The 13,609-nt window shown below is 37.1% G+C and overlaps 1 protein-coding gene and 1 non-coding gene across 9 annotated transcripts in view; both read left to right on the top strand.

Annotated features, from left to right (window-relative positions):
* BTRC (beta-transducin repeat containing E3 ubiquitin protein ligase) overlaps window positions 1-13,609 on the top strand; it is a 180,768-nt gene that overhangs the window by 107,286 nt on the left and 59,873 nt on the right. For 7 of the 8 annotated variants that reach the window (XM_070470049.1, XM_070470054.1, XM_070470055.1 and 4 more), the window contains one exon: window positions 6,699-6,788. In XM_070470049.1, the coding sequence (XP_070326150.1) occupies window positions 6,699-6,788 (90 nt within the window). Of the gene's footprint in view, window positions 1-2,354; window positions 2,375-6,698; window positions 6,789-13,609 lie in introns of those variants that run through there. The other variant, XM_070470057.1, reaches the window with a different exon arrangement.
* On the top strand, window positions 6,227-6,298 carry TRNAC-GCA (transfer RNA cysteine (anticodon GCA)). The gene has a single exon. It is a non-coding gene; the product is annotated as a tRNA-Cys (tRNA).

Consider the following 13,609-nt stretch of genomic DNA (forward strand, 5'->3'; position numbering starts at 1 on the left):
ATAGTGCCCCAGGCTCCTATGTCCATGGGGATTCTCCAGGCAAGAATGCTGGAATGGGTTGCCATGCCCTCCTCCAGGGGATCTTCCCAAGCCAGGAATCAAACCCAGGTCTCCCACATTGCAGGCTGAGTCTTTACTGCCTGAGCTACCAGGGAAGCCATTTATGTGTAATAGTTTCTAATAATTTCAGCTTCTTTAATAGTTATAGAGCTGTCTGTTGTTATTTAGTCGCTAAGTCACGTCCAACTCTTTTGTGACCCCATAGCCCACTAGGTTCCTCTGTCTGTGATTGGAGTGGGTTGCCATTTCCTTCCCCAGGGGATCTTCTCGACCCAAGGGTTGAACTGCATCTCCTGCATTGGTAGGCAGATTCTTTACCACTGAGCCACCTGGGAAGCCCCTATAGAACTGTCCAGATTTTCTGTTTCTTATTCTGTCAGTTTTAGTCATTTGTATCTTTCAAGAAATGTATCCTGTTTTATTCAACAGATTGTAATCCATTAATATTTTATTTTAATACTCTTCCATTTTGTCAAATGAGAGCCCATTTAGGCTGGCATCTGTGCCCCTATGATATATGTCCATTATTCCCTGAGTATTTCCAGGTTCGTCTTGTATTTACTCTGTCCATTCCAGGAATCAAGCATTTCTCCAGGGAGCTATGGCTCCTTTTAGTGCCGAATTGTATTTAGAAGACAGGATTTAAATGTTAACTTTTATTTTACATCTATATTATATATTTTGTTTTTTTTTTCAAGTATTCTTTAAATTTATCAAATTATATTATATATTTTGAAAACCATGAGTTCACATTGATATCTCCAGTTCCAATACAGTGTCAACAGAGTTTGTTTTAGGCTTTTCCCTTTTCATATTTGTAATTCTCCTTTAATGGTAAGAAACCTGGTTTGAGTTTTTCCCTCTTAGCACTTTAAAAGTCCCTGTTCCTTGGGAACTCCGTGGTGGTCCAGTGGTTAGGACTTGGCGCTTTCACTGCCAAGGGTTCAGTTCAATCCCTGCCACTGAGGTGCAGCACCCCCCCCTGCAAAAAAAATTAAACAATGTGTTCCTTTGTCTTCTAGACTTCATTGTTTATGGTGAAAAATCTGCCATTATTTACATTGTTGCTCCCATATATATGGAATCCCCTTTTGCTGCTTTTAAGGTTTTGTTTTTGTTACTGGTTTTCAGCAGTTTTGACTGTCTTGGGGACCTAGGTTTTATTTTCTGATATTTAGGGGCTTTTTGTATTTAATCTTTTGGGGTTTACTGTTCTTACAGTAGAAAGCCAATGGTTTTCACCAAATTTGAGAAATAGTTGGTCACTATTTTTATAACTTTCTGTGCCCAATTTTTGCCTCTCTTCTGGGTCTCCAATTCCATAATGTTTGATCATTGAAAATTGTCCCACAGGTGACTGAGACTCTGTTCTTTTTTTTTCTTTTTCCCTTTCTATTCTTCAGATTATTTCAGTTGATCTGCCTTTTAAGTTCATTGGCCTTTTTTTTCTGCCATCTCCAACCTGCTTTTAAGCTCATCCAATAAATTTTTAATTTCAGGTAACATATTTTTCCATTCTAGAATTTGTTTGGCTTATTTTAGTTTTTTATTTTAATGGTGAAAATTTCCATCTGTTTACTCACTGTGGTTGTATCTTTCCTTAAGTTGTTGAACATACTTGTTATAGCTTCTGTAGAACCTTTATGAACTGATTCCCATAACTAGATCATCTCGTGGTCATTTTCTGTTGATTTCTTTTTCTCTTTATTGTGGGTCCCTTTTCTTCTCACGTCTAGTAGTTTTTATTGTTTAGTGGACATTATAAACAATACATTGTGGAGACTCTGGTTTCTTTTATCTTCCTCTGTTTATCTTACTGGCTGATCACTGTGACTTCATAAGAGTCTTGGTTTTATGTTTGTTAGGGCAGGTGTGTTTTGGTTTTGCCCTTAGTCCTGAGGCATATCCCTTAGTCCTAAAGACTTACCTTTAGTCTGAATGCAGTGTCTTTCTAAGCTTTCAATAGAAAGTTTGAGTTGCTTATGAAACTCCTCTAAACTCAAATTCAAAACCCTGTGTCTCCTCATGCGCAGCAGCTGAAATCTCTTCTCATATCTTTCAGTCTTCTAGCTATTACTTTATTTTGGAATATTTGGAGTCTCTCATTCATGTAAGTAGAATTTGAAGGTTAGCCGTAGATTTGAGAGAAATTTATATGCATGTTTTGATGCTTCCTCCCTGCCAGAGGAAGGGCTGGCTCTTCCTGTTTTCTATTTTTTGTCTCAATTTCAAGCCACTGTGGCTGCCCTGAGCTCCCCAAGCCAACAGACTGTCTTTCTAATTGAATTTTTAGCCATCCTGCATCAAATAGCCTGTGAGTACCCTCATGGAAAAAGCACGTAAACATGGATATTACTAAGTGTGATTCTCCTCTCCTCTTTCTCAGTCTTCTTCTCCCCCCAGTTTCCGCCTACTTTTGGTCAACCTGTAGTGCCTTTGTTTTTTTTAAATATTTTTTCCATGGTTTATAATTGTTATCTGAGAAGAGTTAATTTAATATAAACAAACATCTCTGCCATTATTGGAACTAATACTCTTTGGCTTAAAGTTTTATTTTATTTATTATACACCAGTTGCTTCATAAATGTCTTAAGAACACAGTTTAAAAATTGTATTGTCTGTACATGAATAGTTTGTGTACTATTGTCTGTACATGAATAATTGTGAATAGTTTCACAAATATTAGCATTTGTGAAAGAAGTACTGAACCCTGAGTCCAGATGTACATGTGCCAATAGCACCTGTACACTAATGTCAAATGATCCAGTTTATTCTTTTAAAATATGTGTTTGAAATAATTTCAACTTAAATAATATAAGAATAAAACAATTAAGTGGATAAATTTCAAAAAATTTAACTTGTTTAAATGGAAACTCAAATTTATAATGTTATTTTTTCTATTTCCTTAAATTTTATTCTTATCTGTTCTTTTCCAAAGAATGATAGTTGACCAAAAATGAATTATTTAAAATATCTGTGTCCATTGCTAATATAAATAAGTACATAAATGAATAAGCAGACAAATGGAAGAACTCATAGCTCTCCCTTCAGAAGAATCCCAATTAATTAACGTAGAAGGAAAGAGAAATTAAAAAATAACCATTAGGACACAACAATAAAAATGACCATAGGCACAATCCAACAGTATGCTAAAACTGGCATGTAAAAGTTGAAGCAGAATCAGAATATTTGCATAGTCTTAAAGTATTTTCCTCAGCATATTTAGTAATTTCTAAAGGAAAAATATTTAGCTAATAATAGAGAATCTTGCTAGACACAATCTTAGGCAATTGGTCAAGGTTAATGTCAGTCAATTTCTGAATACTCAGCAGTGTACCTCCTGACATGGTGCATTGAGAAAAGCACCTCACGTCTGTGGTCTCCTTCCCAATAATCTACAACCTCAATCTGATCTTGAGGAAACATGAGACAAACCCAAATTGAGGGACATTCTATAGATTAATCAGTACTCTTCAGCAGTGTCAGAATCATGAAAGACAAGCAAAGATGGGAAAATTGTCACAGATTAGAGAAGACTAAGGATACATGGCAACTAAATGCAGTATGGGATCTTGAGTTAGATCCTGAACGGAAGAAGAATGTTAGTGGAAAAACTGGTGAAAGTCAAATAAGTTCTTAACTTTGTATTGTACCAAGGTTAATTGGTTTATTTTGGTAAATATTCTCTGGTTGTGTAAGACCTCAAAGTAAAGGAAAGCTGGGAAAGGCTGAACAGGAACTCATATCTATTTTGCAACTGTTCTATAAATCTAGAATTTTAGAAAGTTGATATTTTCTTATTATTGGTTATGAGATCCACTGTGTCTTAAGAATTTTCTCTTTAATTTCAACACATATGTGTATATCAAGAGTTCTCAAAGAGTGTTCTTAGACCAGTAACGTTAACATCAGCTGGGGATTTGTTAAAAATGCAAGTTCTCAGAAGCTCCAGGGATGGGGCCCAGCAATCTGTGTTTTAACAAGTCCTCCAGATGATTGCGATGGGCACTAATGTTTGAGAGCCCTGACTTGTACTTTCAGTAAAAACATAAGACTAAAAGGAAACATTTTAATCAATATATTGGCCAGTTATATTACAATAAAGTATCAGTTCAGTTCCGTCACTCAGTCCTGTCCAGCTCTTTTCAATCCCATGGACTGCAGCACACCAGGCTTCCCTGTCCATCACCAACTCTTGGAGCTTGCTCAAACTCATGTTCATTGAGTCACTGATGCCATCCAGCCATCTTATCTTCTGTCATCCCCTTCTCCTCCTGCCTTCAATCTTTCCCAGCATCAGAGTCTTTTCCAATGAGTCAGTTCTTCGCATCAGGTGGCTGAAGTATTGGAGTTTCAGCGTCAACATCAGCCCTTCCAATGAATATTCAGGACTGATTTCCTTTAGGACGGACTGGTTGGATCTCCTTGCAGTCCAGGGGACTCAAAAATCTTTTCCATCACCACAGTTGAAAAGCATCAATTCTTTGGTGCTCTGCCTTCTTTATGGTCCAACTCTCACATCCATACATTACTGCTGGAAAAACCGTAGCTTTGACCAGACGGACCTTTGTCGGCAAAGTATTGTCTCTGCTTTTTAATATGCTGTCTAGGTTGGTCATAGCTTTTCTTCCAAGGGGCAAGCGTCTTTTAGTTTCATGGCTGCAGTCACCATCTGCAGTGATTTTGGAGTCCCAGAGAAAAGGTCTCTCACTGTTTCTGTTGTTTCCGCATCTATTTGCCATGACATGATGGGACCAGATGCCATGATCTTCATTTTTTGAATGTTGAGTTTAAGCCAGTTTTTTCACTATCCTCTATCACTTTCATCAAGAGGCTTTTCAGTTCCTCTTTGCTTTCTGCCATAAGGGTGGTGTCATCTGCATATCTGAGGTTATTGATACTTCTCCCGGCAGTCTTGATTCTAGCTTGTGCTTCATCCAGCCCGGCATTTCACATGATGTACTCTGCATATAAGTTTAAATAAGCAGGGTGACAATATATAGCCTTGACATACTCCTTTCCCTATTTGGAACCAGTCCATTGTTCCATGTCTTGTTCTAACTTGCTTCTTGACCTGCATACAGATTTCTCAGAAGACAGGTAAGATGGTCTGGTATTCCCATCTCTTTAAGAATATTCCACAGTTTGTTATGATCCACACAGTCAAAAGCTTTGCTATAGTCAGTAAAGCAGAAGTAGATGTCTTTCTAGAACTCTCGTTTTTTTCTATGACCCAACGGATGTTGGCCATTTGATCTCTAGTTCCTCTGCCTTTTCTAAATCCAGCTTGGACATCTGGGAGTTCTCGGTTCATGTACTGTTGAAGCTTTGCTAACCAGCGTTTTTGCTTTTTTTTAATTACGGTAAAATACATGTAACATTTACCACTTTAATTAGCTTTAAATATGCAGTTCATGGTATTAAATACATTCACATTGTTGTACAATAGCCACCACCACCCATCCCGTAACTTTTAACATCTTATAAAACTGAAATGCTGTACTCACTAAACAGTAACTTCCCATTCCCTCCTTCTCCCATTTAGTTGAAACCACTATTTTACTTTGTCTCTATGATTTTGACTAAATGGAATCATGCAGTATTTGTCTTTTTGTGACTGGGTTATTTCACATAGTGTAGTGTCCTTAGGTTTCATCTGTGTTATAGTATATGTCAGAATTTCTTTTCAAGACTGAACACTGTTCCACTGTATTTATGTACCACATTTTGCTTATCCATTTATCTGTCAGTGGACATTTGTGGATCTTAGCTATTGTGGATAATGCTGTCATGAAAGTGAGTGTACAAATATCTCATAAAGACTCCACTTTCAGTTCTTAATGTACCCAGAATTGGAATTACTGGATCATAGGGTAATTCTGTTCTTAATTTTTTGAGGAATCGCTACTGTATTGTTTTTTTTTTCCCACCATGGCTATACCATTTTGCATTCCCACTAACAGTGCACAGGGGTTCCAGTTTCTCCACATTTTCACCAACACTTGTTTTCTGGTTTTGTTTTGTTATTAGTAACCATCCTAATGGACATAAGGTGGTAACATATTGTAGTTTTGATTTGCATTCCTCTCATGATCAGTCATGTTGAGCATCATTTCATGTGCTTTTTAGCCATTTGTATATCTTCTCGGATAATCTCTATTTTGGTTCCCTGCTAGCTCAGGTGGTAAAGAATCTGCCTGCAATGCAGGAGACCCAGGTTCGATCCCTGGGTTGGGAAGATCCCCTGGCGGAGGGTATGGCAACCCACTCCAGTATTCTAGCCTGAAGAATCCCCATGGACAGAGGAGCCTGGTAGGCTACAGTCCATGGGGGTCCGACTTAGCACAGCACAATCTCTGTTTAAGTCCTTTGCCCATTCTGAATAACTGACACCTCTACCTTTCATATATACAGTGAAGTTACTACTGCCCACACACTTGTTCATGGTACATCAGTGGCACTTTTGGGCTGTCGCTTTCTTTACTTCCCCATGTCTGCCTTGTCCCTCAGCTCCCATAAATCTAGAATTTACACATAGGATCTATTTGTGTGTTGATTTTTAGAAATGGGGCAGAATTTGAAAACTGTGTGACAGTATTTCAGTACCTAATCTTATTTCAAAAAAATTCTCTCTGCAGACATACAACAGCTGTGCCAGACTCTGCTTAAATCAAGAGACAGTATGTCTAGCAAGCACTGCTATGAAGACTGAAAATTGTGTGGCCAAAGTAAGTAATATTACACATTAATATATGTTACGTCATAACAATGGTTTATCTATAGATATCTTTACTCAGTATTGCTATTAAGGAGTATTATAGGATTGTTAAAAAGAATACAGCAGGCATCATTATGTCCAAAGCAGATTGCAAGTTGAAGTTTCTATCTCTTCAGTTGCAGCAGAATTTTTCGATTGCGTGCTCTGGTCACACTTTAGTCTAATTCACATTTGTTGCTTGACACTAATTATGGATTATTACAAATAAGATTTTTGTGGGACGTCCCTAGCTGTCCAGTGTTTAAGACTCCAAGCTTCAACTGAAGGGGGCACAGGTTCGATCCCTAGTTGGGGAACTAAACATCTTACATGTCAGTTCAGTTCAGTTCAGTCACTCAGTCATGTCCAACTCTTTGCTACCCCATGGACTGCAACATGCTAGGCCTCCCTGTCCATCACCAACTCCCAGAGCTTGCTCAAACTCATGTCCATCGAGTCGGTGATGCCATCCAACCATCTCGTCTTCTGTCATCCCCTTCTCCTCCTACCTTTAGTCTTTCCCAGCATCAGGGTCTTTTCAAATGAGTCAGCTCTTTGCATCGGGTGGGCAAAATATTGGAATTTCAGTTTCAGCATCAGTCTTTCCAATGAATATTCAGGACTGATTTCCTTTAGGATGGACTGGTTGGATCTCCTTGCAGTCCAAGGGACTCTCAAGAGTCTTCTCCAACACCACAGTTCAAAAGCATCAATTCTTCAGCGCTCAGCTTTCTTTATAGTCCACCTCTCACATCCATACATGACTACTGGGAAAAACCATAGCTTTGACTAGACGGATCTTTGACCAAAAAAAAGAACAGATTTGTGTTAAAAAAAATAAAATTATTTTCATAAGTCCATTGATTTTAAAATGTAATTGAGTATAGAGTACACCATTGTAGGATTGTGAAATATACTATAGAAAATCCAGTTATTTTCTATCACTATTAATATTTATTGAGTAGCTATTGATAAATATATTGCTTTGGAGGTCTTGATCTGACTGGACAAGTATGTTTAATCATGCATATGGAGCTACTTCTTTCTCATGTATAAATGTGTGCTGTATCAATAGACTAGATACAAAAAATAATCATAGGTATTAGAGATCTTACAGTCTAATAAATGTAACAGCTATGCCTCAAGTTTTCCATCTCTAATTACTTCGGAACTTTGACCTAAATTTACATATCAGCCATTTTGCTTATTCCAGAAGTAAGTGAAATTCCCATATGGGCCCTGTTTCCAAACTTTTACTCTGTATATCTGCAAAATTACTGCCTTTTATAACTATTCAGGAATTTGTCACTTTTACAACACTCCCAACTTTAACTAATTTAATCTATTATGTTATACATTCAGGCTGTCTCTTACTATTATTATTAGAGCCAGGCTTGGTATCATGTGTCTGCATTCTTTGCTACAAAAATCGAAGGACGGCAATATTTTTTATTTTGTTTTATTTCTTAAAACATGTAGTTTCAGTTGGTAAAGGACCTACTTTATCAACTGGAAATATATCATGCAAAATATAACCTTTGAGAATGATCCATTGAGAAATGTCAAAATTTATTAAAAATTATGGTGAAATAGGTAGAATTAGTTAGTTAAGTTCATAAATTAGAACATCTTAATGATTTACTGCAAAATCTGAGTATTACAGTTTAACATATTTATTTTTTTCAGTCATATAGTCACAGCCATCAAGTGCTGATTCACCCTGTTTTGTATCCAACATTTGTACATTGAGATGGGGGACCAATAATTTGGGCCTTTGAAAATAATCTCTTTATTTTTTGGCCATGGTGTTCTCAGTTTTCATCACAAGTGGGTAACTTCTGGCTAAACAAGGTAAAATCTTGGCATGAGCACTGATCCAAGGACAGGGTGATGATTTTAATGAGTTTCATTGAGAGCTGGCCAAGTGAGCATCTGTTCCTTTTGTTTTCTCAATACTTTGTAAGCCAGGATCTCTAAGCTACATAGTTATGTTGGTGTATGTCTGTATGATGGTTTTTTGCCCCCTGCTCCTACCCTCTACTTCAGTGGTGCATGTAGGCACAATGGCATAATTTCTTCTATGCTCTTGGGTGAGGAAATAAGTTTGCTCGTTGCTGCTCATCAGTCTGTTTTTGTTGCTCCCAGATGGTGACCCTCTCATCCCATTCTTGCTTGTTTTAATATTACTCTGCCACCTACATCTTTTCATCGTCTCCTTAAATGTACTAGTTTAATAATGAGTTCTTTATTTCCTGTTGGAACCCACTTAACTTTCTGGTTCCTTTTATTGAGACACATCTTCATCTTTTGTTTCATTGCTTCAGATTTGAGCCAAATAATCTGTTGGTCAAGGCAAATAAAAACATGTAGCTGAAAAAATTTCTTTCTTGCAAGTTTCCAGTGAGGTGCAATAACATGGGAATAGGAAAAGAGTTTTCCCTTTTTTATTTGCATATTTTATATGTATCTCAGGATTCTGTGCTGCTGCTCTTGGCCTCATTTATTGCTTGCCCTTTGAAAAATAATGAGTTACCAATATTTTTGTAGGTCTGTAAGCTTGTCCCTATTTCATGCTCTTCACCTTTGGCCTTTAACGGGATAGTTTCACCTGCTGTACTTTATATATGGCTATGGTTTTTAGCTTTGTACTGGTATCTATTATTGATTCAGACTGTGCTCCACAGTGGCCTTGAATGTCCAGTCATCTCCATAGAGAGCAGCTATAGTACAGTGATATCAACCATTTTTGTCCTCTAGTTCAAAACAACTAATTCTGATAGGAGTGACTTTGGTTTGGGTGGAAATGGTAATTGAAGTCTAAGATCTTATTGAATACTGTTTATATGAGTTTTAGAGAAGACATTAATACCAGTTAGTCCCTTTAAATATAGCAATACTGTTAGGTTTGGACCCCTGACCTAACCTATGTATGCGACTCTTCTTTGCCAGGGGTATCTTAAAGTACATGTTTTATAATAGGTCTATGAAAAGAGACCCTTAGTCTTCTTTAGGATACAAGAAAGTAAAGTTGTAAGGCAAAACTACAGCTACTCTGGGTTAATCATAATCATTGAATCTCTAAGAATGAGTCTTAAAATATTTTAAGATAAAAATGGAGAAAGAGTCATTTCATAGTATAACTTAATCCAAGTAATATTTGGAGGCATTGAGATGTTTTTTATTTCTTCCATAGCCTTCCTTCTTACTAATTATAGCCCTGTAGTTCATGAGATTTGTGTTTGGAACATGATAAGCTCTGTGTTTATTGTAGCTTTAAATGGACAGTCATTATTGACTGCCAACTTAGTCTTTAAAATCAATAATCATGTTGTACCTAATTGTCAGCCTTTGTGATGTTTTTTAATTGGTAAAGAAAGCTAACTGGAAAAATACAGAGCATTAATTTTTATCTTTTTGTTGACTTTATTTAATTATTGAAAATTTTTGGTTTCAAGCTTTTCCATAATATACCCTTCCACACAAACATACAGTTAAAACTGAGTTGTTTTGAACCATCTGCCTAGATTTCTGCCTGGGTCAGAGAAGTTCTGCCTCTTTGTATTTAGAAAATAAACCCCTTTCACAGGCCTTTGTAGATGTGTTCTATATTATAGTAGTTGTTGTTTGTTACTGTTTTTACTTCAGACTAATAATCTTTTTGCAACTGACTGAGACAGAAAAATGTGATGTTCCTTTCCACTCACTCCAGATTTTGATAGAAGACTTGTTTTATTTATTTCCAAAATTATATCCGCAGGAAACAAGCTGTTTAAATTCAGATTATGCTGAAGCAAAATGGTCCTGGTATGAGAAGCAACGTGCTGTTTTACGAGCACAGAGTCCCTTTTCTCATAACTGATTGATAGTAAATATTTTCCTGAAGAATTATTGCCAACCATGAACAGTGCAACTGTTTCACTTTTTTTCTGTGCTACTTGCTGTACCAGCCATTGTCGGTAATTAAGATCTACAATTCACAATGCAGACGTTTGCACTTCCTCTGGGTCTGTGCTATTTATAAGGCATTTCAGCTGTTCAGAGTTTCTTTTGAGTTTTAAACTACATGTTAACAGGCTTCTTTAATATACTGTTCCACAAGTAGCATGTCAGATGGTTTGTTCTATGCACAAGCTCCTCTGTTGGGTCTAAAGAGTAGCTTTGTGGAGAATATATTAAGATTTCACCATATCACTGAGGCTGATATGATTGGAAAAAGTATAAGATATACATATTGTAAGTATTATAAAGTGAAGTATAAGCATTACACATTAGGCTCATTGCTGTTTTAAAGAGGCAGGAATTAAGGTCAGAAGTAATATTTTTTGTCTTTAACTATTTATATGAATTTAATGAATGCTAATGGGGGTGACAGAGAAGTGCTGAGAAATACTAGTACAGTGACTTTTGCAAGCTCACTTTGAAGTAATAATATTATCAAGGACTCATTATAGATAAAGACTGTGTGTATTTGATCTGACTAAGGATATGAGAATATGTAACCTTCTAGATGTGCATGATATTTAAGAATACAAACACAGGGCACCAAAATGGATCAGCAGATTGACTGTGCATTTGCTGTGTAATCAGCTTTAGGAATCCTAAGTAGCATATGCCACTGGAGGAGAAAGTGTAAACAGGAATCCTGATCTCTATTAAAATCGGTAAAATTCTAAGTCATTTTCAACCATTTCAAGAAAGTTAATTAAAAAGAAAAGTCAAGACACCAGTGAGAATCTTCATGCATTATGGTCTAGAGTAACAGACCATAATGCATGAAGACTTGCTACCTGGACTCATTGTTACACATACAAGAAAAAGAAACTGAAAACTGCAAACAAAGTATGTTAAACTTTGCCCTGAGTGGGGAATCAGGCTGACTGTTTTTAAGCCTGAAGTCAGAGGCATTGATTCTGCACATCAGCCACCAGCATCTTCAGCAGAGCAGAGCTGCGGAGAAAGGCAGGATAGGGGTTTCAAGAGCTGATTTCTTGATGGCTCCTTGAATAGACAGAACTTAGAGCTTTTCCAAGGCAGTTTTGTTTGCCAGAACCTAGGCTTTCTGTAGTTCTTTTGAACTATGGTGTTTCTGTAAACTTTTTCCCTTCAGTGAATTGTTTATGAACCATTTTTTAGATAGCAGCAGAGACTCAACTGTTGGGAACCACTGATATATCTGACTGAGGCACTTCAAGATGCTAGAACGTATTCACATTTCTATCTAGCCAGGGTGCTAATAAGATTGAGTTTGTCTTTGTGGGTTGATCTAGATTAGCATGAGATGAGCCCAGTGTCTCCCTCAGTGAAAAAGGAAAGGTTGGGAGAGAGCGGGAGGAAGGAAGGAAGTTTTTCATCAAGAACTGACTGCAGTATTGCCTGCTGATGCATGTCGGATCACCCGCACCGAGAGATCACATGGCTTCTCCAAAAGTCAAACGATCAATTCGCCTCGTTTTGGCTCTGTACTTAATGCACAAACAGTGCGATCTGCGGGGCTGTAATTGCATTGTTAGGGCCAAGGAACAAGCCTGTGCCTTTTCAGCAGACAGCTGGCAGGGAGAGAGGCATGTTGTTAGGAAAGAGAGAGGCAAGGCAAATAAAATTACTGCTAACGCTCAGAGATCGGCAGGAGTCCTACTTGCCTAATCTTACCGGTGGGAGCAAGCGGCTGTTGTAATCCAATTATAGCAGCATAAGCAATTTGTTAGACACTCCGCATAATGTAACAATTTCCCAATAAACTCTGACTTGTAATAACGTCGGCAAGAGTCCGCATAAATCTGCCCGAATGGTGGGGGCTGGAGCGTTCGGCTGGGGGCTTGTAATTGGCGCCATCAGCACGTTTTGCAGAGTGCAGTATGGTGCAGTCTTTTAGTGCAGGAATTTTAAGGAGAAAAGCGTGGCACACGTTTCTTAGAAAAAGAAAAGTGGCCATTAAAAGGGGAGCAGCAAGAAGGGCATACTCTTGCCTTCACATTACCTAGGAGTCTTAGTATAGAAAGAAAACAAGAGGAGGCCATGTTTCCTTCTAATACTAAATAGGGGGGTGGGGGGTAGAATGTGTGGATTAAATTCCTTTATTTAAAAGGCATCAGTTTCTGTTATTTAAACCCTCCTCTAGCACCTCCCCCCACCAAGTGCCTTTCAGGCAGCATTTAGATAACATTTTTACAAAATGTTCTTAGCTAGGCAAGCCTAGAAATGCCAAATTAAAATATATTTTCTTCTAGAGTTTAGCATTTTCTTTACAACAGGAAAATATATTTTCTTTATGCCCAGGACAAATCTTTTAAAGATATTATCTCATTGACTATCAAACTTTTGTACAGAATTCTGTCTTCTGCTTTAAGAAACATCTTTTAATGAAGGATTTAAAACCCAGATAATTGTTTGCTTAGCTGGCTTTATTATGCTTCTTATTTTCTAATTCTGAAAATATATTGTGAATTTCTATGATACTAGGATTAGTAATCTTTCTTGTTGAACACTAACATTGTATAAGAATACAGTTTTTATTGTTTAGACCTATACCTGGATGATCATTATAAAAATCATTTTGATTCCTAAGTCATAAAATTACTGTTTTAGAAAAATATTTGTTGTTGTATTGTACAAAGTAGAACCTCTATTATTTATTGATTGATGAGCATTTGTAGTCACAGAATAGTTTCTTATTATACAGGGTATAGGAGGTAGAGAGTGCTCACATATTTGAGTTAATAGATTTTCATGCTACTGTGTGTGTATTAAATGTTATCTACTTTCTTGTGTGCTCGCTTCAGCAGCACATATACT

This window comes from Odocoileus virginianus, chromosome 7 (genome assembly GCF_023699985.2).
Source record: "Odocoileus virginianus isolate 20LAN1187 ecotype Illinois chromosome 7, Ovbor_1.2, whole genome shotgun sequence".
NCBI classification, from domain to species: Eukaryota; Metazoa; Chordata; class Mammalia; order Artiodactyla; family Cervidae; genus Odocoileus; species Odocoileus virginianus.